General features: G+C 43.8%; 1 protein-coding gene across 15 annotated transcripts in view; it reads left to right on the forward strand.

Moving 5' to 3' along the window:
• HYDIN (HYDIN axonemal central pair apparatus protein) overlaps nucleotides 1–26,203 on the forward strand; it is a 441,202-nt gene that overhangs the window by 274,835 nt on the left and 140,164 nt on the right. For all 15 annotated transcript variants that reach the window (XR_006211638.1, XM_042967954.1, XM_042967958.1 and 12 more), the window contains 2 exons: nucleotides 5,587–5,730; nucleotides 11,393–11,706. Coding sequence is in view for 14 of the 15 variants with exons in the window: in XM_042967954.1 (XP_042823888.1) it covers nucleotides 5,587–5,730; nucleotides 11,393–11,706 (458 nt within the window). In the remaining variant the exon portion in view is untranslated. The remainder of the gene's footprint in view (nucleotides 1–5,586; nucleotides 5,731–11,392; nucleotides 11,707–26,203) is intronic.

Genomic DNA, 26,203 nt, shown 5'->3' on the forward strand with positions numbered 1-26,203 from the left:
CCAATCAAAATTGCACCAGCATTCTTCTCGAAACTAGAACAAGCAATCCTAAAATTCATATGGAACCACAAAAGGCCCCGAATAGCCAAAGTAATTTTGAAGAAGAAGACCAAAGCAGGAGGCATCACAATCCCAGACTTTAGCCTCTACTACAAAGCTGTAATCATCAAGACAGCATGGTATTGGCACAAAAACAGACACATAGACCAATGGAATAGAATAGAAACCCCAGAACTAGACCCACAAATGTATGGCCAACTCATCTTTGACAAAGCAGGAAAGAACATCCAATGGAAAAAAGACAGTCTCTTTAACAAATGGTGCTGGGAGAACTGGACAGCAACATGCAGAAGGTTGAAACTAGACCACTTTCTCACACCATTCACCAAAATAAACTCAAAATGGATAAAGGACCTGAATGTGAGACAGGAAACCATCAAAACCTTAGAGGAGAAAGCAGGAAAAGACCTCTCTGACCTCAGCCGTAGCAATCTCTTACTCGGCACACCCCCAAAGGCAAGGGAATTAAAAGCAAAAGTGAATTACTGGGACCTTATGAAGATAAAAAGTTTCTGCACAGCAAAGGAAACAACCAACAAAACTAAAAGGCAACCAACGGAATGGGAAAAGATATTTGCAAATGACATATCGGACAAAGGGCTAGTATCCAAAATCTATAAAGAGCTCATCAAACTCCACACCCGAAAAACAAATAACCCAGTGAAGAAATGGGCAGAAAACATGAATAGACACTTCTCTAAAGAAGACATCCGGATGGCCAACAGGCACATGAAAAGATGTTCAACGTCACTCCTTATCAGGGAAATACAAATCAAAACCACACTCAGATACCACCTCACGCCAGTCAGAGTGGCCAAAATGAAGAAATCAGGGGACTATAGATGCTGGAGAGGATGTGGAGAAACAGGAACCCTCTTGCACTGTTGGTGGGAATGCAAATGGTGCAGCCGCTCTGGAAAGCAGTGTGGAGGTTCCTCAGAAAATTAAAAATAGACCTACCCTATGACCCAGCAATAGCACTGCTAGGAATTTATCCAAGGGATACAGGAGTACTGATGCATAGGGGCACTTGTACCCCAATGTTTATAGCAGCACTCTCAACAATAGCCAAATTATGGAAAGAGCCTAAATGTCCATCAACTGATGAATGGATAAAGAAATTGTGGTTTATATACACAATGGAATCCTATGTGGCAATGAGAAAGAATGAAATATGGCCTTTTGTAGCAACGTGGATGGAACTGGAGAGTGTGATGCTAAGTGAAATAAGCCATACAGAGAAAGACAGATACCATATGGTTTCACTCTTATGTGGATCCTGAGAAACGTAACAGAAACCCAAGGGGGAGGGGAAGGAAAAAAAAAAAAAAAAAGAGGTTAGAGTGGGAGAGAGCCAAAGCATAAGAGACTGTTAAAAACTGAGAACAAACTGAGGGTTAATGGGGGGTGGGAGGGAAGGCAGGGTGGGTGATGGGTATTGAGGAGGGCACCTTTTGGGATGAGCACTGGGTGTTGTATGGAAACCAATTTGACAGTAAATTTCATATATTAAAAAAAATAAAAAATAAAAAATAAAAAAAATAAAAAAAAATAGATAGGTAGAGAACGCCCCTTCTGAGTTGAGGACTGCATTGGTGCTGGAAATCTGGTGAACCAGCCTGACATCGTCAAAGCTAAGAGACTGGTCAGGGTTATAGACCATAAACAAATTATTACAATTTAGTTGTTTAAGATTCAATTCTAAACAGTGTTATGAAGATAAGGTATAAGGCGCTACGAGAACATGCCTTGGAGACATGGGCATATTTGTACGTGTGGTCCTAGATGGCTCTGTCAGCAAGTGCCTAGACTTGAGACTTGAAGGAGAAATAGAAGTTAGTATAGTGATGAGGGGCGAGCAGAGAATCAATAGGCAGAGGGAACTGCACATGTGAAGGGCCCAAGTTAGGAAAGAGCTTGGTGAATATATACAACTGAAAGGCCACTTTAGAGAACGTGCCCAGAATGACATGAGGTCCATCTAGAGAAATGGGCAGAGGCCAGAGGAATTTGACATGGCTGGGAGGTATGTTCTGGACTTTGGGTTTTGTTCTGGGTGACCATTGGAGGGCTTTAGGGACCGAGGGGAGTGACATGATCAGATTTATTCAATGAAACAGTCATGCTGGCTGCTGAGTGGAGTATTTATCAAGGCCTACCATGTCCTAGGCACTGTGTTGAGTGCTAGGGATATAGCAGTGAGACTAGACCCACCCAGATGAACCTCATGCCAGCTGGGAAAACTGGGTATTAAGTAAGCCATTGTTCCGTAGTGTGGGATGTACATAATCCAAGCTAAGTCCTGACATGGTGTCGTACAAATGGGCTATGTCTGGCAGCGCCTAACTGATCATGGGGCAATCAACCAGGATTCCTTTCACTACTTGGAGGCTTGCAGGAGAATGTTCAAGATCATTTATTCTGTTAGTGGATTTCATTATATTTTGTTAATATTAAATAAATATCTATTGAGCGCCCACCATGGATAAAGTGCTCTGTTAGGATATGAGTAAGGGAGCTTATAATCAAGTAAGGGAGGTGAGATGTACAAGTTCACTTCAAACCAACAGATAATTTTCAGCACTTACATTATATTAGGCCGCCAAGGCAAGGCAAAACCCTGGCTTAATGGACTAGTGCAGAAAGCAGACACTGAAGAAGTAGAATAAGGGTTTCAGCTACAGGATGATAAACCAGCTGAAACAAGCTCCATGAGACATATAACAAGAAAATACTACAGGAGTTTCTGCCAGAGTTACTAAGTTTTCATTACTGTTTTAAATTCTTCCTTTTTTAAGTAATCAGGAAAGATATTTATTGGCAACAGCTGCACCAAATTTGGCGGCATCATGTTTCCTCTAAATTCCGCTATTCAGAGAAAATTCAGTAAGTATTTATTGAATAGCTATTCCTTGCAAGACATTACAGTGTATGTTAAATATGCAGCCCGGTTTCTTATTAGATATTTTTTTCTAAGCCTATAAACACCCATAAAAATGTGTGTATAGTGTTCCTTCTTTTTTATATCCTTAAGCATTGGGTTGTTTTTTTTTAACATATTCTTGTTTACATCTCTGAGTTTATCACTAAAATAAAAGAGCAAATATTTTATATATGGCAGCAACTTATCGAATTAAAAAACAAATTGTCAGAACTCCGTGTTTGTTTTTGCCCTTCTCTCCTTCCCCCCCCCCAAATATTATAATTGTGAAATCTGTCCAACTAGTATATTTTTCATTGTTTATTTCCTGCTCATATTTAAGCCACACCAGGGACAATGAAGAAATGCAACTTTATTAAACTAGTATGCACAAGAGGCCTGTTGGTGTTGGTGTTCAGATTTAATTACATAACACCAAATTGTCTGTCCTGTCTCATTTTGGGCTCAAGGCAGCATATATGAATTAGTACATTAGACTATAATGATACCAGCCCTGCCTATGGGAAGAATTTTTCTATAACCATTTCCTCAGATTTGATCTACTTTATAACTGTGATGCCATTCCTAAGGCACACAGATGAAATCACATCTCTGGGGAATTGAAAAGGTCAACTGAAAGTAGCAGCCAGTTTGCTTCATGAAGTCCACCAGCAAAACCTGTCTCTTGATATTTGGGGAGACAAACAACCCAGAGAGAAGGGGTCATTTTAAAATAGAACGGCTCTGTGTGCATCGACTCCTCTTCATCTCTAACCTCTAAATGGCCTCTTGCCAAAACCAACCGACTATGGCTTCTTCACTTCAATGCTTCCTGCAGTGACACAGCGGCCTGGGGGAAGGTCACTGAGTGGACAGCTTTGTATGGCCCAAAAGTGCTGCTTCATCCTTCTCACAAAATGTAGTATATCATCATCTGCAAATACAAGGTGAATTCAGTGCCTGTATTGCCATGTTAGAGGGAGGGAAACAATGCCTGGCATCTCATGGTAAGTGCCAGACTGAGCCCCTCAGAGAACTCTGGGAGTGCGTAGGGATCTAGAACAGTGCAGCCGAGGCAGGATGCTTGAGCTAACTGTTATGGACTGAATGTTTATGTCTTCCCCAAATTCACATGTTGAAGTCCTAATCCCCAGTGTGATGATGTTGGAGGTAAGGCCTTTGGGAGGATGATTAGGTCATGAAGGTAGAGACCTCAGGAATGGGATTAGGGCGACTGGGTGACTCAGTCAGTTAAGCGTCCAACTGCGGCTCAGGTCATGATCTCATGGTTCATGAGTTCGAGCCCCGCATCGGGCTCGGTGCTGACAGCTTGGAGCCTGGAGACTGCTTTGGATTGTGTCTCCCTCTCTCGCTGCCCCTCCCCTGCTTGTGCTCTGTCTCTGTCTCTCAAAAATAAATAAACATTAAAAAAAATTTTTAAAAGAATGGGATTAGTGCCCTGAAAAATAGAGACAAGAGAGATTATCTCCTTCTCAGCCATGCAAGGACATAGTGAGAAGATAGCCATCTAAAGCCAGACACCGGATCTGCTGGCACCTTGATCTTGGACTTCCCAACCTCCAGAACTCTGAAACATCTGTTATTGAAGCCACCCAGTCTATGATATTTGTTATAGCAGCCCAAGCCAACAAAGACACAATGGGCACTGGTTACCTAAGCACCTCAGAGCCAGGGGAGCCAGGAACCACAGGAGAAGGAAGATTGTGTTGAACAAAGAAGCAGAGACAGAGTCAGACCAAAATATAGAATCAGAATGATTTAACTGAAATTGGAACAGCAAATCAAAACCATGAGGCCTGGGGAAAACAGGCCAGAGTTGTGGAAGAGCCAGGGAATGATTGGAGGGAGTCTATTGTTGGAAGCCACAGATTGAGGCTTCTGTTGCCTCCTGCTGTTATTAAAAGACCCCCTTTCCAAAGCACACAAGAAATGATGTGGACTCCAACATTAGAATGAGAAAAATTCAGTCTGACCAGAAATTTTCAGGTTAAGATCCACTGCTGATGCTTTCTTCAGTTGAAGAATGAAATTTGATGTATCTGAGAAAGTGGAAAGATGCTTCTACATCAACGATCCCAGTGTTATTGGGAAAAATTTACAGAAATAGTTATGAGCATTTTGTCAATATAACAATATATTACAAATGTATATATTTTTGCAAATTGGATATTTTGAGCATAGAAAAAAATAAGGAAAATAATGTTTTGTTCATTATAATGATGCATGGGTTCTTCCATTTGTATCACTAATTATTAGACTTTGTTTTATGACACTGGAAACTTCTATACTAATAGTACTCTCCAGAGGCATGGCATGTATAGGTGTTTTTAACCTGGCCACAAGAGAGTAAGAAATCTAATCTTTGTTTTCTGGCTTATGTAGGATCACTTTTCAATAGTCCACCATAAATTGCGAATGAATTATCTAAGTCTGTACAAGGATAGGGGGAAGACAGTGAAAGAGAGACAGAGAGCAAGGAGGGGTGGGGAATGCTAATTCTGTTGTTAACACTGATGATGAGACTTTGGTTGCTAAAGGCTTACATGTTTATCATAACTTGGTTTCTTCTTTTTCCCTTTTTGCAGAAACCAAACACTGTCCTGGAACCTGATTACCAGCCGTTGGTCATGAAAAACATTTCCACCCTGCCCGTGAATGTGTTGCTCTCCACAAGCAGACCCTTCTGTATCTGTGAGACTGATAAATCTCCACTGCCATTAACTCCTGAGGTAAGTTGACAGAGTGCTGTCTTAACAAGCTCCTAGGAGAGTTGTGTGTGTGACAAAGGAAGAGAATAATGTCAGCATGCTACCTAATTTCAGTCCAGACAGGTAGGAAGAATTTAAGAAACAAAGAGGAAAGAATAAAGAAGATTTATATGTCATAAATTCCAATATCACTCAACTATTTTTTAATTTTGTTAAATATTTATATGTGAGAGAGAGAGAGAGAGAGAGAGAGAGGGAACGAGCGAGGAAGGGGCAGAGAGAGAAGGAGACACAGAATCTGAAGCAGGCTCCAGGCTCTGAGCTGTCAGCACAGAGCCCAGTAGGGGGCTTAAACTCACAAGTGGTGAGATCATGACCTGAGCCGAAATCAGACGCTTAACCGAATGAGCCACCCAGTCGCCCCTCCACTATGATTTTTTTAAATGTTTATTTATTTATTTATTTATTTATTTTTGAGAGAGAGAAAGGGAAAGAGATCATGGGGGAGAGGGAGAGGCTGAGAGAAAGGGAGACAGAGAATCCCAGGCAGGCTCCATTGCTGTCAGTGCAGAGCCCAGTGTGGGGCTCAAATTCATGAACCTTGAGATCATGACCTGAGCTGAAATCAAGAGTCAGACTCTTAACCAACTGATCCACCCAGGTGTCCCTCGCCCAACTGTTATTAATGGTGTAAGAACTTTGGCTCATTATGATAACCCTTCATTCTTGCCCATTGTAATCTTTAGAAAACAGTGACTTCCCACTAATGATAATAGAAACCTATTAATTCTACTTTTCTAAAGCAAAGTTCCATACTCTAGGCAACAAGGAAATGGCTCAAACCCAGTCCCTAAACCAGAGAGCCCATCTCCAGATACTAAGAAATCTGAACTGGGCTGGGGGAGGAGGCTGTGAGCTATTGAGCCTCCCCAGTCTGACGCAGGATGCAGTGTTCTCTAAACACCCCTACAAGATCACCCTTGTGCAGGGCGCCTGGGTGGCTCAGTCAGTTGAGTGTCCAACTCTTAATTTCAGTTCAGGTCGTGATCTCACGGTTCATGGGATAGAGCCCTATGCTGTTAGCATTCTCTCTTTTCTTAGGATTCTCTCTTTCCCTCTTCCTGTCTCCCTCTCTGCTCCTCTCTTAGTTGCACTCTCTCTTTCTCTCTCAAAATAAACAAATAAACTTTAAAAAAAAAAAAAAAGATCACCCCTGAGATCCTTTGCGGAACATGTGGACATTGGTGGGAACGGCGGGGCCATGCGGCCAGTGGCACTGCAGAGCTGTAGAGGAGGAGTGAGGGAGAAACCAGATCCATACACCACTGTGTTCAGCCTCCCAATCTGGGGAGACAGCTAATGAAGAAGAGGTAAAAAGGAGGAAGGGAGGGCAGGCAGCAATCCTGAGATCTCAGAAGAGGGAGCCCATGGCTGAAGGAGATTTGCCGCGAGCCTCGCTCAGGGAGATGGATCTTGGAGGGAGATGGGGGGACAGAGGTGCTTAGTGAGAGGGTTGCAGACAATACCTGACTGGTGGCTGTAAACTGCACTACCACCCTCCCTTCCCCACCAATTACTTAGTGGGTTTCCTTCAAGCCTGAGCTGGGAAAACACCAGCTAAGATCTTTGAATAGAGAAATAAAAGGGAGAGGCAGAAGAAAAACCTACTGCTAGGGAGCCTATACAAGGAAGGAGACCGAAAGTATAAATGTAGTTTTCTGCAGCCTCAGAGAAATGGTAGATGGTATGACCTGTCTTTAAAAAGAGCTTAAAGATGAGATTCAAGTGTTCAAAGTGGAGATGAAGGGTAAGCTCACAGGGCAGAGGAGAACAAATGGATGATAAAGTGAAAATTCAGATACGAACAGCTTTCTCCATCTGGGTGGTAGATTAGACACACTCTCTTGTCCCTCCTGAAATCTTAAGATAAAAGTAGAAATGTTCAGAAGGAAAGAAGCCCAGAACAGTAAAATAAAGAAGGAAGAAGATGGTTATAAGCAGATAATGGGAGATTTAAACAAATTCTAGAAGACAGAATGAGGATGGAGTGGGTTGACCAAAAGGGCACGGGCACAAAAACCAGCATTCTAGAAAATTCTCCTGTGAGACCGCAGAGACATGAGAGTCGTTCAAGCTGAGTAGCATGGGCTCGGAGGCAACAAGTGTGAGGAGAACACTGAAAATAGAGGGATTCCATGTGTACTAGACAGCTGTCCCACCTGACCCCACACACAAAAAACATGGGCAGCTGGCTTTTATCCCCAGATCTAAAGATAAGTGCTCTTCCCAGAGAAATGGATCAAAGTGCCAGGGGAACTTCAGTGTTTCTAGTGTGATTTTAGCCCTCCAGGATAATAACTGGTGTCTGGGGTATGTCCACCAACCGATCGCCCCTTCTCTGCCCAAGGAAGCTGTTCTGTAGACCAGTCCTACTACACAAATTGATGGTGGTCTCTGGACTGTTAGGATCCCTGGTTGGGTCAGGAACTATTGCTTCCTGTAATAATTCTGATAGCACAGTTGGGCCTTTCATATTATTTGCATGTGTAACTTTAATAACAGCATACATATAGTTTAAAAAATAAAGAGCTTTGGGGCACCTGGGTGGCTCAGTCGGTTGAGTGTCTGACATCGGCTTAGGTCATGATCTCACAGTTTGTGAGTTCAAGTCCTGCACTGGGCTCAGAGCCTAGTGCCTACTTCAGATTCTGTCTCCCTCTCTGTCTGCCCCTCCCCCGCTCACTCACACTCTCTCTCTCTCTCTCTCTCTCTCTCTCTCTCTCCTCAAAAATAAATAAATATTTAAAAATAAATAAAGAGCTTTTACAAATCAATAGGAAAACACCAATAGAAAAATAGGTAAAGGAAATGGATAGAGTTCACAGAAAGAAAAATAAAATGGCTCGTAAATATATGAAAATGTATTCATCTTTAATCACATTAGAAGAGATGCAAATTAATTTTCCTATCAGATTGGCAAAGAGCAAAAATTCGATAGTGCTCTGTGTTGGAGGGGCATGTAGAAATAGGCACCCCCACAGTGTTGGGGAAGTATACATTGGAAGGCAATATGGCTACAGCTATCAAAATTTCAAATGTCCATACCCTTTGACCTAGTTATTCTTCTGCTAGGAATTTACCCTTCAGATATAGACACAATATTCAACATATAGACAAGGGTATTCATTGTAACAGTGATTATAAGAGCAAAAGATTGGGAGCCAATATCCATCAGTAGGAGATTGGTTAAATCAATGATGGCAGAATTATATGATGGAATAAAATGCAGCTCCACATGCACTGAGTGATCTCCCAGTGAAAAAAGCAAATTGCAGAACAAGAGTGCACAGTGTACCATCATGTGTATACAAAAAATTTAAATACATATATGAATGTGATCTTTTTTTATCCATACATTATCTCCACAAGGATAAGCAATACACTTGTAACCCTGGTGCCTCAGGGGCAGGGAACTATTTGGCTTGGATAAGAGGCTTAGATTTTTAAAAGCAAAGCCATACCTTGTCTTGGGACAAAATGTTATGGAATATCCAACAGTGAGTCATATCTTGGTGAAATTACTGGTCTTATTGGTAATCCAAAAATTCTATGGCCTCTATGCAGAAAAGAAGGGAGCGAGCCATCAAGGGAAGAGTTTAGACTAACTTCAACTTCTCCACCGTAATACTTAGTGCCAGATGACAATGCAGCAATGGCTACAGAGTTTTGAGAGAGAGAGTCACCCAGGGCTAGGAAGGCTAAGCAGTGTTGCTGAAATTCACAGAGCTGGTAAATGACAGAGGCTGGATTTTGACCCAAGAAGTCTGGCTCCAGAGTTTATGGTTTTAGGATTATTATCTCTTATGTAAGAATATTTTTTCAAGTGTTTTTTTTTTTTGAGAAAAAAATCAAACATTTAAAAAATAAGTTAGTTTAATTTCATTTTTGTAAAAATGTTATTTATCCACCCATTATGTCTGGACTCATGCTTACAAAATGTTAACTCTGAGAAATAATATATGGTGAAATTTTGGATGAGTTTTTAATTCTCCTCCTCGTGCTTTTATATATAATGTGAATTTTTGTGGATGTGTATCATTTCTACAAAACAACAAAGGGGGGAAATGTTTAACTCAATTTTCAAAGATATTTAAATACCAGGCATTGCAATACCACGTGTTACCGTCTGCAAGAATAGGTTCTAAATTCTGCCGAGCCACCTGTACAAGCACAGGCCACACTTTCAGATGGGATTAGCTGCCTGAGGAGTCATTGCCCTCTCTCTGATTCTTGAATCAGGTGATTGGCTTTAGCAACAGAAACCATCTAATCATGTCACTGAAGTGCACAGTTAAATACCTGAACCTGATAACTCAGGGGAGAGGGAAGTACTCTCTGAAAGACTCATCCCTGTGTGCATGCCTCCCAACTGCCTCAGGGCACTTTCTGCAAAACCAGGAGGTGGCTTTCCTGTGGATTAACTGTGGGAATTGAGCAATTCCTAAAAAAGCTAACTCATAGCCAGGCTTTCTATGGTAAGGTATTCCAGTGGCCTTGACATCAAGAAACACACGGGGATTTGAATCAAAGAGAGAAAAGAATAAACATAATCTACTGAATAAACTCTGTCAAGCTTCCGGGAGTGTCATTTTAAGTTGAATAGAAGACAGCAGAAAGTAAATAACACTGTGCTTAAGAGTTAGAATTGCAGGCATTAGAAAAGAAATTAAATTGCCTAATCCATCCTTTTCTGGGTCACCCTCTACAGAGCCCCTCCCCTAGGGCTTTAGAAAGCCTTTTAAAAGTTTCTTAAGCCACGAATGTTTCCCACTTGTTTAGGAAGAGCATTTTACAATCTAATTTATATTCAGTTAAGAATATTTTATAAGTTATTCATTGCAGACTTTCCCTTTTGCAACTCGCAATCCTTATAACCTCCCAACTATTATTAAAATCTCTTCCTTCAGAACAAACTGAGGGTTGATGGGGGTTGGGGAGAGGGGAAAGTGGGTGATGGGCATTGAGGAGGGCACTTGTTGGGATGAGCACTGGGTGCTGTATGAAAGCCAATTTGACAATAAATTTAAAAAAAAAAGTAAGTGAAAACATATACTCTAAAGAAACCTGTTTCAGTGTTGTAATAATTAAGAATTCTAGTGTATCAGTAAATATATGGAAATATTATTTGCATTTCCTAGTTATAATTTAGATATGTGTCTAATCAAATAAAGAAATTTTCAGGTTAATTTTTAAGATTAAATTTAAATCTAATCATGCAATGGTATCTTGATTCCTCAACAAATGAAAAAAATAATAATAAAATAAAATAAAATCTCTTCCTTCAAATGATTCCCATCCAGATTTTCCTTGCTTTCATGTTCAACTAATAAAAGATGTGTGTGCATATATGTATATAAAATATCCATAGTTATTGATATAGTGTAGATATCCATATGGATTTAGATATACCAGCTATTTAATTATGTTTCAGTGTGAATACATAATTATGGACAAAAGAAATGTGGCTGTGTATGTATTTCATACTAATCTAATTGTACTGATATGTGCATCTGTATGTGTGTATTTCCATAAATATATATAAATAACTTTGGTTTTCCTGTTCCACGGAGCAGGTTGAAAATGCATCGTATAGGTTGGTAATTGCCAATTGTCTTATTTGTAGCCTATCAAACTGGAGATTGATGGAGAAAAAAACTTGCTGGTCAAATTTGACCCTTCCTATAGAAATGACTTGAACAATTGGGTAGCAGAAGAAATTCTAGCAATCAAGTATGTAGAGCACCCTCAAGTAGACAGCCTGAGACTGCGTGGAGAAGTGAACTACCCCAACCTCAGCTTTGAGACCATGGAGCTGGATTTTGGCTGCATCCTGAATGATACAGAGGTGATCCGATATATAACAATCACCAATTGCAGCTCCTTGGTTGTGAAGTTCCGCTGGTTCTTCCTGGTAGACAACGAGGAAAATCAGATAAGGTACCCCAGCCTCTCTGCCCCTCATAGCTCTTTTCTGCGGTTCCCATTTCTCTCCTTTGGGCTTTGTACTGGGTTTCCCGGATTCTGTGCACTGGTCTTTCATGGTGTTCAGTTCTGGCAACTAATTATTGGCAGAAAGAACAAAGGGTCTCAAATCGTGGTTCATCCTAGATTTTCAAACAGGAAGAGCAGCTAAAACATCTTTGAAAGCCCCAATTACCACCAGATTAGCAAAGCAGTATCCGTAAGCCTGCTTTAATTTTGAATCTAGTGGTTGGATCATTAGAAATGTGTCACTAAAAAAATGAAGTCTTAAGCATTTCAAACCCAAAGCATGGATTGAATATGATGATACATTGAGTAAATGCTGCACAGAGCTCCACATTCTGCCTGTCTTGGTGGGTTTCATCCTTTTTTTTTTTTTTTTTAACTTTTTTTTTTTAACATTTATTCATTTTTCAGAGACAGAGAAAGAGTGTGATTGGTGGAGGGGCAGAGAGAGAAGGAGACACAGAATCCAAAGCAGGCTCCAGGCTCCGAGCTGTTAGCACAGAGCCTGACGCAGGGCTCGAACTCATGAACCATGAGATCATGACCTGACGTTGGGCGCTTAACGGACTGAGCTACCCAGGCGCCCCTTGGTGGGTTTCATTCTAAACGATACATATATATACAGATGTATACATATGTACAAAATAGTGGGAGGTGGTGAATGCAGAAAGAGGAAAGCTGTGTTCACAATATTTGGATTTAGAAGTGTCTCTGTTCATTTAGAAGCTAAATCCAAACTTAATTTGGAGAACACTCCTTAAAAAACATATAAACAGGCTGTTTTAGTCAAGCCTTAGTAACATTTTCATCTGAGTCTGAAGTCTTGTTCACAAGCAGGACATTCAGGCTCCTCTGTGTCTCCTTACTGGATATTTGGACAGCTTTGGGTTCAGTACCTGAATGCCGAGCTGCCACTCTGCATAGGGAAGCCTCATGTTGTTTCCTTTGGTTGTCGGTACCTCCCATATGCAACCTTCATCTTGTATATGACAGCCAGCTTTTCCCTTCCCTGGCTTGTTTCCACAGTAACAGCGGCTTGCTCTAGATGTCTTCCGTAGACATCTAATGATGACCCAGCATGGCACTGGAGGCAGGCCTGGGCCTGAATGACAGAGCCTGCTCGTTAGGTGCCGAGTACTGTTTAGGTTTGGGGTAAAATCAGCCAACCTGACCTAATGAGCTTCGAATACCAGATTCTCTGAAGTTATTCTGATGTAACATAGCTACATGGGTTTATTCTACCGAGGCACAAGGGACATGTTTTCATTTTTGAGAGGCCATTTCCATAATTAAAATAATGGCATTTTGAAAATGGACTTAGCCAGGACTGGAGAGGATGCACTTAATTTTTCATTGTGTTAAGCATTTATTTAACCATTTTTTCCCCTCTCTTCAGTATCTTCCTGTATCTTGATATTGAACTTTTGCTTATAATTCATTTGTTCACTCATTCATTCATTCCAAGAGTCATTCAGAAAGCATCCAGTAAGTGACTCTTATGCACCGGATGACGTACAAGGCATTGGGAATATAACAGTGAATGAGACGTTGTCCCTGGCCTGAGGCTATTGGGGAATCACAGGGAACATGGGTTAATGCCAGGCTCTGAGGAAGGACAGAGGTAGGGACGAGAGCTCAGAAGAATCCAAGAAGGCTGCGCTGAGAGGCACAGTTAAATGTCTCAGATGGGGCAACAGGGAAACATTCTAAGTAACAGGAACAGCATGTTTATATCAGTTAGGATTCGTGGATTCTATTCCGTTGCAAGTGACAGAAAACATGACCCTCAACAAAAATGAAAAGGAAAAGACATTCACTGGGTCCTACAACTCATAAGTCCAGATTCACTCTGGCTTCTGGCCCAGCTTAAAGCTCCATCTCTTAGCTTTGCTTTCATGTGTTAAAGCCAAGTTTTTGGGTCAGCTTTTCTCCCATGGTTCCCACATGGCTACCAGCTCTCCTGGGGCCACGTCCTCACAGATCTGAGCTCCGGGAAAGGAACATTAGCCTTTGTACATGAACTGTCTTAAGATTCACTGTGATCGGACCAGCTCAGTCACATTTCCTGTCCCCTCCCCAAGTCAGTCACTCAATGGAGGGTGAAGCACTGATCAGCATTAGCCTGGCCACATGCCCCACACCAAGGGCTGCCGTGGTGACCTCAGCGCCCCATGGACTGAATGGGGTGGGAGGGGGCAGATCTCCAAACAAAAACTGACATATGAGAGAATGAATGCTGGAGAGGCAAATGACACGCATCTACCAGTGTCCACAGAGGCCCCATCAGCATGGCCACAGCACAGGCTTCACTGGCGAGGGAGAAGCCAGGGAGAATTCTTGGATGCAGGTTGGCAGTCGTGTGTGAGAGGCCTGGTGCTGGGATAAGGAGTTTAGACTCTTGGAAACAGCAGGAAGATTTGTAATCAAGAGGCAAAAAAGTCTGCCTTTTTTTTTTTTTTTTCCAGGAAGATAACTCTTAGCCTCATTCAACATGGCTACCCAATCCCTCCTTCCGAAACCCTTGCCTTTCTTCCTTTGAATACCACTGTATTCTCCTGCTTTCCTGCTTATCCCCTCAACCTTTCCCTCCTTCTCAGCCCTGGGACAGCAGCAGGTGCACTGAGTGTGTGTAGGTTGCAGGGCTCCATCCTGGGCCCCTGCTCTCCGTGCAGTGGCAGTTAGTGCCGGCACCTGAGTCTTCCAACCGTCTCCGTCTAGACCCTCTGCTGAGTCCCGAGGGCATCTCATTCTTCATCTCTTGGATGTTTCCCATGTGACTTGTGTCCAACGTGCCCCATGCCAAACTCAGGCTCTCCACCTGCCCCCTCCCTGCCTTTCCTCCAGGGCCCCTCACCCCTGTGAATGACATCACTGTCCTGAGAGGAATCCAGATTCCTTCCTCTCCCTGACCTCACCCATCAAAGCCATCACCAAGTTCTACCTATTCTGCCTTCTAACCCCCTCATTCCCATTCCATGATGATTATCCTAGTTCAGGTCACCATCCTCTCTTGCCTGGACCATTTTGATGTCCCTAACTGGACTCTATCATCCAGCCAGTGGCCAAGTGATGAACATGTCACTGCTCTGGTTTTCAGCCTTCAACAGCACCCATGCTTCTTAGGATGAAGTACAGAATACTTACTGTGTTCACCAAGGCTCAGCATGGGCTTTCCCTGTGTTCCTCCCCAGTTTCTTCTCACTTCACTCTGCCCTCACCACACTGGCCCCTTTCCTGTCCAGGCCCATTCCTATCTGAGCACACAGTCTCTGCTGGAAGCTCCTTCCATGCCTCACTTCACCAGCCCCTGCTCCCTTGTCAAGTCTCAGCTCCAGGTTCTTCCCTGGGAAGCCCTCTTGAGACCCTTGCCTACATGACCTCCCCTGGCATAGGCCCTGGTAGCCCATCTCCTTCGTGACACATCACACTTGTCATTATGGCTCAGTGTCCAATTTCCTAGCTGGCTCTTAAACCCTTGAGGCCAGGGAGCACATCTGTCCTGTTACCTCTGGATCCCAGAGCCCATAGCACAGAGTAGGCAGCACAGAGTAGGTCCTCAAAGGATGTTTTCTAATTTGTAACTGCTCCCTGCTGGGTATTTGTGGTGAGGGAGAATCATTTCATAACTGATTAAAGATTCTTTTCTGTCAGCTTCTTGGCACCTGTCAAATGAAAAGGTTCAAGGTATAAATGTCACCTTGGATAGCAAAAAAAAAAGACCAAAAAACACTCCACTTGCCCTTCAGATGGGCTTTCTCTGCAGACCCTCAGGAAAACATAAGACATTCAGTGGCTAAAGGTCACTTTTATCAGATATACCAACACTAACCTTTCTTTTCCAATTAGAATTCTCCTAAGCCTTACCATTAGTAAAAGAAACAAAAGATAAAAGAGGCTTTTCTTTTTCTTCTATTAGGGCAGCATGTGAGGACACCCAGACACTTTCAATATCCCTGCCTGTCACAACACACACATCAGCCATGTGAACACACACGTGTATACACACGTGTGTGTGTGCGTGACTTTGCAGGCAATTCTGACTGGGCCATCTAAAGCATCTCTCTTGTTTGAGCTTATTTTTTTTCCAAGTTGGCCCTCATGTCACATATAAGAACAAAGAAAGAAGGAAAATGGACAAGTATGCTAAAAAAGCACTCCCTAAGAGGAAAGCCAGTCATTGTCTCAGAAGCCAGCTCATCCATGGGAGTTCAGATGCGTGACTGGGTTCGAGACTGACTTTGGTAGATGACAGTCTAGGCTGTACACATGACATGAGGAAGCCACCAGCACTACCGGAATGTGCCCTTTCTTGGGTCTGTCTCTTCGACGTGACTGCTCAGCTGGTCGAGAATGTGATGCTTCATGACACCTGTGTGAAAGGGGCACACAGGGCAGCCCACACCTGAAGCGGCCCTTACCCTCTAAGAGGCCAGAGGGTGATCCTGGTGGATACTAGCCCAGCCGGTATCTCTGCCCAGGCTCAGGGCCGCAAAGCTGAGGCGATGCTGGGACTTACAGCACGTGGCCAAGTGGTCTCCAAGGACAGCTTTGCCTTTTTGTTTCCAAATCTTATTATAGATAAATTGAATACAGGGGCCTAAGGGAGCCCAGCCCTGCAACAAAGGAGCACGTGTTGATCTCACATTGATTTTTCTGTGATGAGCGTCAGTTGTCCCACATTGTGATTGGAAGAAGAGGGTGGAAGGACTGGAGGGAAGGTAGGGGAAGCCTCATTTCTGGATGCTTCCATTTGTCTCTTCATCATTCTTTAATTTCTTTTGCCTCAAAAATGGAACTTTTTTTTTTTCAGCAAAGGCTTTATGTGGGAACTAAGTTCTCGGGCGAGGTTCCGTGACTCAGGGAGAGAGAGAGAGAGGAGTCAGGGAAGTCGCCCCCAGGTGTGGTGCGGTGGGGTTTTTAAGCAGCAGCGGTCGGAACTTTTTTTTAATATTTATTTATTTTTGAGAGGGGTGGGAAGGGGCAGAGAGAGAGGGATCTGAAGCGGGCTCTGTGCTGACCCAAGCCCCATGCGGGGCTCGAGCTCACCAACCGCGAGATCATGACCTAAGCCTAAATCAGACGCTCAACCGACTGAGCCACCAGGCTCATTGGAACTTTTTTTTTTCTAAGACATGATATGTTAGTGGTAGTTGAGGTCCTGGGCTGTGGTGTTGGACATGGCTGGTTAGAATCCGGGCTCTGTCCTCCTGGCCACAGGATCCTGTGCTCTGGTTTATGAATAAATGCAGATAACATGGACACCTAAAAGAGCTGTCATGAGGATTAAATGAGATGTGTCTATAAAGTGCATGTCTCTGAGATAAAAAGGAAAATATGAAACTAGTGACTGTTTTTGGGTTTTCAGAGGGTTCCTTTGTCTCCGGCATTCCCTCATACCAAGTGCTGCTAAGTGAAACACTCCCTGGGACGCTAAAGTCTTGGCGCTATAGGTCCCTCAGACACCAGGTGAAGGTGCTTTCTGACACGAGGTAGAAAATCCTTTCCTACGCCAGGCTCCATCCACCAAGGCTGAAGCTGGATGGCTCGGCACACCTCCTTGTCCTCCCTGCCCCTCCTCCCTACAGCCAGGTTCTTCAGTTTTCTTTAGAAAGGAAACCGGCTTTATTGATTGCATGGAGGCAGGCCCTGGGTATCCTTGCATCCAGCTGTCCCAAGCTGCTCAGTGTGCTGGCCAAGAGCCTGGCAGCCTGGCCAAGAGGACTCTGAGGCAGCCTCCCGCTCAGCTGCCTGCCCCATGTGACCTTGGACTCCCCTACCTGCAGAGCTCTCGGTATGGTCCCTGTCATGTAATACATGCTCAGCGAATGCCAGGCTCTTACAGACATTCCTTTATGGAGGAAACTGAGAAGCCTAATGTTAATGTTCATTAATTAAATGTTAATACCAGGCCATGTCGGAGAAGAAGCATCCCAGGGGTGGCTCTGAGACATTTTCTCCCGAAATTGGTCTGAAGGCTGAAGTCTGAGGGTGACAGGTGCCTCTCGCTGGCCTAAGCATTGATCCCTTCTGTAAATCTCCCTCTCTGTTCCCCACTGGCCCTGCAGGCCTCAGGAGGCTTTAAGTTCCTGCACCCACACATTTTTTTCTTTTTGCACCTCCCAGAGGAGTTTGGATAAGAGATAAAACCAAGCAAGCATGGAACCCTGGCACTAGAGGAAACGCAACTCTGGTGACAGAGAACAAGGCCCAGAGTGGGAACAGAAGCAGTGGGCACAAATGGCCTTGGGCACAATGGCGAGTCAGGCTCTAAGCCCCTCCAGGTCCCTGTCTTCCTTAACTCTCTCCTGTGTGTGTCTGAGCTAAAATGACGATTTCACAACCCAAAGAATGAATCCAGTGGGAATGAGGGCCATCCCCCTCCCCCGTATTAGGTTTCTTATTATGTGACAAATCACCATAAACTGGGTGGCTTAAAACAACGAGAATTTATTCTCTTCCAGTTCTGGAGGTCCAGAGTCTGAATCCACTTCACTGGGCCTAAGTCAAGAGTGGACAGGGCCACACGCTCCCTCTACTCCCTCCAGAGGCTCTAGGGAAAATATAGGAAAGTCCCCATTCTTGCCTTTCTCAGCTTCTGGAGCTGCATTCCTGGCATGCCTTGGCTCCTGGCCCCTTCCTCCTTCCTCAAAGCCCACAGCATAGTGTCCTCCCATCTCTCTCTCCACTGAGATGGCCACATCCCCCTCTCCATTCTCTGCAGTAGTATCACTCTCTGCCGCCTTCTTGTAAGGACACTTGTGATCATATCATGGGTCTCACCCAGATGCAAAGCCCCCATCGCAAGACCTTAACTTACTCACATCTGCAAAGTCCCTTTGCTGTATAAGGAAACGTTCCCAGGCTGTGGGGCTTCAAACAGGGACATGTGGAGGATGCCCATCAGTCAACCAACCAGATGCCCTGACTCTGCCAGCACCAAGTTCTCATGCTCTCTTCACTCTCTGCCAGGCCAGATTGGCTTTTTTAAAAGGTAAAATGGATTTTCAATACTGATGACTTTATAATACCATAAGGAAATTTTGGTTTTAGTTTATAGCAAACATGACTCAAACTAACATATAAAAAAATAGAACGCACTGGCTCATGTAACAGAAAGTGTCTAGGTGTGGGTTTCAGGCACAGCTCGACCCAAGGTCAGGCAGTGTCACCTGTGTGTCGTATCTCCCCCACTGTCTCTTCGCTCTGTCCTCTGCTGTGTCGGCTCCATTCTCAGGCAGGTTCTGCACACACTGTTGCAAGATGACTTAGAAGCTCCAGCAGCTCCAGCTTTCATATGCCAGGTTCAAGTCCGGAGGAAAAAGGTAGAGGTTTTTCTCTGAATAAGCCCTGGCAAATGTTTGGCTACAGCTCACTGGCTCTGGTTGGTTCCCGTGTCCGTTCCTCCACTAAGGCCTGGGGAACCCAGTGCTGCCCCTGGACTAGGCTGAAAGTTAGAGATAGACTAATTGCCAGAGGGAAATGTAAGGCACCTGAGCAGAGAAAGGGAGCCTGGATCCCCGGTAGCACAGAGCAAAGATGCCCAGCACAATGGTAAGAACAGTGTGTTTCTATTACAAATCCGAAGCCAAAGACATGAGCATCTAATTATGAAATAGGCACCAGCTGCTTGGAAAGCTGTTTGAGAGACCTTACCAGTGCCCCAGGGACATGATAAGCTGATAGGACCCTCAGACATTGGAAAACAACTCATGATGAGACCTTTGCACCTATTCCCAGCACCGCCACCCTGTCACCATGGAGCGCAGGGCACCAGCTTCATGGGCACCTTTCACATTTTCTCGTTCTGCAGCCTTGATTTTTCACATGAAATATAATGTCTGCATCTTTGAAACGTTAGGATTAGACCACCAATACGGTGAACAAATCCACATCTTTACTATGAGAAAAACCACTTTCAACAGCTTCCCAGAGCAAAATATGTCTGAAGTAGGAATTACCTCCTGTAGACAATGGTGTAAGGCCATATCTCCAATAAAGAGATAATATTAGGAGCATGAGAGAAAGATTCTGTAATTTTGACCATAAAAATAACCATAATTGTGTGCTTATCATGTGCCAGGCACAATTCTAACCCCATTATGTCTCTTAGCTCATGTCCTACAACAATCCTGTTAAGTATTAACATCTCCCCTTGAACCTGAGCCCACGCAACGGATCCAACCTGCCACGTGTGCGATGATGGCAAAGCCCCTGCCTTAACCACTACCTTCTGCTGACATATGAAAGCGCACTTTTCTCTATATTTTATTACTGTATATCCATCTTTCATTTAAATGAGCCTTTTGTGAATACTCCATCCAAACATTGTGCTAGGTACTGTGGATACTGCGGAGATAAATGCGACCCTTCCCTGTCCCTACAAATTGATAAACCACTGGTGATGGCAGGTGGTCGTGGTCGTGGTTTAGTATTTGTCCAATTCATTCTTGCATGCTCTCATCCCCACTCACCATCCAAGACTCTGAAGGGACCTATGTGGGAAAACACGTGTGCTGAGAAGTGGAGAGGCATCTTGTGGGGCCCAGCCACCTCCCGGCGCTTCAGAAGCGAGGGCTCCAAACTCAGCTGGTTCTTCCTTCTCGTACTTCACAGTTTGCAACCAGAGAATCATTGCAGAACCTCACTTTAAAACCTTTTGCTTAGAATTTTTAACTGTTTGAAGGATACCATTTTGGCCTTTAAGAATCAGGTTGGCCCAAGCAAGAAGTAACAACAGAGCTTGACAGCAGTCAAGTTGGAGTAGCTGTTGGGTTTGCTTCTGGAGAAAGAATGGAAAGGAGAAACTGACGAGTGAGATCCCGAAAATGAGCTAAATGTATAAAGGTGCTGTCCCAAGGACTGTGGTAACCTGAGAACTGCTGTGGTCGGTAGCCAGGTGGGAGGTATTTTAGAGGAGGACCGAATGGGACTTGCTGAGGGGCTGGATATGAGGGGGAGGAGAAGGGTATATCAAGGTCGGTGCCTGAATTTTCAGTTCAAGGAACTAGATAAGTGATAGTGCTGGTGGGTGAGAAGAGAAACAGTCCAGATTTGCTGGTAGAAGGAGAAAGAGGGTCTGGGTCTAGACAAGATTACAATAAAGCTCCGTGAATATTTGCCTTCCCGCCCTCCCTCCCTGGCCATAAAACAAGAATCAATGTAGAAAATTAATTGGGCTCCTTCAGCACAACCTGGTGAGTAGCAGGTGCTGCGTGACACCAGGTCAACAACAGAAATAGTTTCCAGTAAACAGGACCTGAGGGATGGATTTTTTTTGAGTAACAGATTTGTGAATCTCTGTCATAGAAACTTAGCTCCTTACGATGCATTACGGCTGGCCCTTAGCCGCCTCTGTTCATTTAAGAACTTCTGGCAGGACTAGGGGATGGCAAACAGGAAGATGGAAATCTGAGTTCTTCTTGGTCCAAGGACAAGATGTAAGAAGTTTGGTGGATATGCGGTTTTGTCTTCCTCAGTCTACTCTTTTCACTTTGCAGATGAGGTGCTGGGGATATCAGGATAATGTGCTTTCTCATGTCAGCATTCTGTGATTCTAGGAGGACCAAGAAGGGGACTTTGAAGAGTAGGCAAAATTAGAGGACTCAGCAAGGAAGGCTGAGAAAGAAGAAAGTGGCCACCTAAACCAAGAAAAGGGAATTTGTTTTTAAATGGCAGGGAAACAGTTCCACTTCCAGGAATAGGATGAGCTAAATTTATATTTTTATATATATATATATATATATATATATATATATATATATATATGTATGTATATATATATTTTAATTTCGAGGTTATGAATGAGCTAACAGAAATTCCTACAGGTAAAGTTCCAAGGAACATTGAATGTTCATGTTAGTTTCCTATAATGTACTAGTTTGCTACTTTACCTCAGACTGGGAGGCTTAAACAACAGAAATTTTTTTTTTTTTTTAAGTTCTGGAAGCTACAATCCTGAGATCAAAGGGTTGAAAGGGTTAGTTCCTTCTGTGGAGTATGAGGGAAGAATCTGTTCTACGCCTTCTTCTTGGCTTGGAGATGACTGTCTTCTCCTTGTGGCTTTTCTTTGTACATGTCTGTGGCCAAATGTCCAAAATTTATAATAATAAAATGCATGTCACATCACATCCGTTATAAATACCACATTCTTAGTAAATTTGAAGCCCTTTGTGAAAGAGAACACTGTGAGGTCGGCCTCTAGCTGACCTGCTTATACTCCGTGCTGATGCCTCTAGAAGCCTCCGGGGCCTCCCTCATCAGGCTTTCCACAGCCCATCCATCTAGAATCTTCTCTCCTGCTATGATGCCCCAGCTAATTTACCTGACCAGGGGGTCAGATTAGCCTCGGGGAATGATGGGAGGACTATGGCCATCTCTCAAGTCTAGGCTTCCAGAAACAAGTTCCTGCTTTTGTAGTGGACCTGAAAGAGATCAAGGCCAAGCCTTCGAAGGACACCTTTGAAGAGGGTGGGCCTTTTGCTCTTTTCATATTTAATTTAAAGGTGATCACCATTAAGGATCATATTGTCTCCTTCTGTTTGCAATGGGTCAGTACAATTTCATGAGATACCCTGTCTGTTATCCCATAGAGAAATGAACTGAGCTGTTTTTCATTTCAATTTTGAGTGTTATGAAACTTTTCATCCTGCTTTTATGTTGTTACAGAAGAACTCTGGCTACCTTATTAGAGATTCATTCTTTTTAAGGCATCTTCCCAGTGCCTCCACTACCAGTGGAGGGCATCAGCCACGTTGATATTCAGTGTGAGCTAAGCTGGCTTCTAAAGAAATCAGTGGAAAGCATCAGTGCATATTTGAACCTAACCTGATTTAGGGTTATGTCTGCTTGGTTCATTTAGTGATCTGATTCTTAAAAAGAGTCTATTTGATTTATCTGCGTTTTCATATTAATTAAAATCCCCCAAAGCTAGCTACATCTACTGAAGACCAGACATTAAAAGAAATTAACTTGAAAAAACCATCCTGTTTTGAAAGTATTTCTAAAGGACTTTGAACTGATTGATTATAAGGGAGATTTCACAGCCTATCTACCTGTTCAGCCTTTCGAAGAGTATGTAGCAGTGGGGACACCTTCTGGAGCTTTTATGGAAGTGGCCATTTCTCACAGAAAAGAGCAAGGAGATTCTGGACACATTCCTCCACTACGCACCTTGCAGCAAAACTCTTTGTGGGAAGTCACTTCGAGGCAAGGTCAACTGTGTCTTGCTTCTCCTTACCTTGATTACAATTGGGATGCATCCCTCATCGTCCAAAGGAAGGTTCTAGACAATACATTGTATGTTCTTTATTGTATGTTGTGGGTTCCAGTTACTTTTAAAATGAAAAAGCCTGCGAGTCACTGCCATGGGCACAGCATGGCAGAAGTAACCAAGGAGAAGCCCCTACTGATGAGGTAGAGTGTCCAGCAAAGCTGTTAAGATAGTGTTAGCTCTGGATCCAGGCTAACTGATCTCAGCCACTTACTTGCTTTCTGAGCTTCAGTTTTGTCACCTGAAGACTGAGGACCATCACAACACCTGCCTCATTAAGCTGCCGTGAACATTTAGCTAGGCAGTCCTTATTAAGTGTTTAATATGGTACCTGGTAGAGAGGAAGTGCTGAGTAGCGTTGGCTGCAGTTACTTAATTAGGACATGTTTTAGTCTGTTTGGACTACTGTAACGAAATAGCAGAGATTGGCCGGCTTACAAGCAGCACACATCCATCTCTCACACTTCCGGAGGCTGAGAAGTCCAGATGATGGCACAGACAGACTTGGTGTCTGGTGAGAACTGCTTCGTGTTTCACAGATGGTGTGTTTTGCTGTGTGCTCACAGGTGGAAAGACCCAGCTAGTTGTCTGGGCTGTCCTTTAGAAGGTCACTAATCCCAGTCATGGGGGCTCAGCCCTCATGACCTGATCACCTCTCAAAGGTCCCTCCTCCTAATACCATCACCTCATGGGTTAGGATCCCAACATATGAAATCTGAAGGGACACAAACATTTGGACCGTAGCAGGGCTCTTGTTTTACCACTTCTTTCCCTACCTTCTTGCCACCACCTTTTTAATCAATGGTTCTCAGCCTTGAAAGCACATTAGAATCATGTTGGAAGCTTTTAAATATCTTGATTCCAAGTAAATCAGAATCTCTGCAGCTGGGGCTCAGGCATCAGTTCTTAGAGTTCCATAGGTGATTCCAAAGGACAGCTGCAGGGGAACCACTATTCTAGAAGCTCCAATTGCAAATTCTTTTGATAAAAATATGATTTCACCCCCTGAGTTCTGAGTAACTTGAGTTTCAGCTTCTCAGTTATGTTCCACCAACTTTTCCCTTAGCACAGGTGACAGGTTCGAATCCTTCTGGGACATAATAAAGTCACAGGGCTAAGCCAAGCTGTCTTTCATAATGGGTATGTGTCTGCGGTTTGCTTCCCTTTCTCCTGTGGCAGAACTGGAACGATCTGGCAGGGAATGCACTGAGCCAGCCCCCATCTGTCGTTTGCTTCCCAGTGTGGGAGGTTCAGCAAGTGTAAGACCACACAGCCAGGCAATAGATAAGGAAAGGTGCCTGGGACTTTTTGCCCAAAGGGGCTTGCCTACTTTTAAGTTGAGGTAAAGCAATGATTATAATCTGCTCCATTTAGAAATAGAAAACAGGGGCTGATCTAATCTGGAGCAGGTTTGTGAGGAGTGGAGTAAGAGGAAGGGAGTGAGGGAGGCAGGGAGGGAATTCATCTGAAGTCCAACAAGGAAAGTGTTTGCCACCAGCCCCAGCACAAGAGCAGCTCACCTGCACTGGACATTTACCATGACCTAGGCTCCCTGCTGGGTCTGTTCCATGTATTAAGCCTCAATCAGATGAGGAGGGCTCTATCACTAACACAATACCCAGGTCACATAGTGTGTGAATGGGGAAGCCAGAGTTCAAACCCAGGCCGTCTGACCCCTTGGCCTTGAACCGAACCATTGTGCACTCTGCAGGTCTTGCTGTTGGAGCATTTGTATCCTGAATCGTACCCACTCCTGTGTCTCTGACTCTGATCCACTGGCCTCTGAGTTCCTTGAAGCAAGATTTGGCTTTCTTATCTTTGGAATCATAGAATGCTGCAGTGGTCTCCCTAGAAACAGAGCCTGAGATGGTGATTCTTGGGCAGGTGATTTATTGAGATGGAGTTCTCGGTGGGGGGAAAAACTGTAAGAGAGTAAGAAAAATGAGATAGGGCAAGGGGGGAAACGAGGAGATCTGTCTGAGCCCATGGGGAGCTCTAGAGTATTAATTGCCTGAGAGTTTGTCCTCACCCTCATCTAGCCATCCTGGCTTGCTGTTCACACACTATGGGAGGGAGGGCACCACCTCCTGGGGAGCTCAGGGCAGGGGAGGCAACTGACAAGGAGCCAGCTGGAGAAAGATGCAACCAACACCCACAGCAGCCAGTGAGGGGTGCGTCATCCTGGTGAAGGAGATCTAAACAGTGTGTGCCAACAGCAACTGCTACGGTCAATAATTTAAATATATAAAACAGCGTAAGAGCCAAACAAAACACACTTTTTTCCCCCAGCCAGTGGTGGTTTTCACCCTTTGTATGGACACTCCCGGATTCCAGGTCCAACAAATCATTGATTTAGAAGTCATTGTATGTCTACTGTGAGGCTGTCCTCACCCCCCAGAGACCTCACGGCAGCAGGTGGCCAGCATACACCATTCCATCTCCAAATATCATCTGAACCAAGCACAAAATCTTAACCGAAACACAAGCATGTTAGGGGGCGGCGGTGGGTTATTATGATGCAGCCCTACTTCCAGGGAAGGGAGAACAGCAAATAAGCCTGATGGACTTTTTAAGTTTGCAATACAAAAAAAAGTGTATTGATCCTAACTCACCCAGGAGTGGAAAATAAAACATGAAGAGGGGAGTTGCTGAGCCCAAACCAGTGTGGCTGATGGACGGTGTGTGGCATTCATGTGATCTGTCACAGCTAAAGGCAGGGTTTCTCTCCTGGGTCCTCCAGCGATTCTGATATGGGTAGCTCTGGAACCGGAGCAGTATTGCTTTTCCTTATTTGCTACATATTCTCTTTTAAAAATAACTGATTCTAATCCTGTTTGGGTCAGCATAATGGGAAAGCCATCATCTGTTCCTGAGGCTAAAATGAAATCTGATCGAAAAATAAAACTGCCAACATTCTATTTCAATTGTATGGGACAGGTTTTTTTTTTTTTAATGATAAATTAAAGCTTTCATTATGACAGAGGTTTCACTGTCCCCTGTGGCTGAGTCTGTTAGCAGTGGGGCTGCCTTCCCAGTATCCTTTGTTTCCAGAGACCTCTCACTTCCACTCGTCCAGGTATCATTATCACCCGAGGTGTTGTTTTTCCTCAGGTCTACAGACACACTGCCACTTTGAATTTTTCCTTTACAGATATTCCCATATGCTTTTTTTTTTTT

Source organism: Panthera tigris, chromosome E2 (genome assembly GCF_018350195.1).
Source record: "Panthera tigris isolate Pti1 chromosome E2, P.tigris_Pti1_mat1.1, whole genome shotgun sequence".
In the NCBI taxonomy this organism is placed as follows: domain Eukaryota; kingdom Metazoa; phylum Chordata; class Mammalia; order Carnivora; family Felidae; genus Panthera; species Panthera tigris.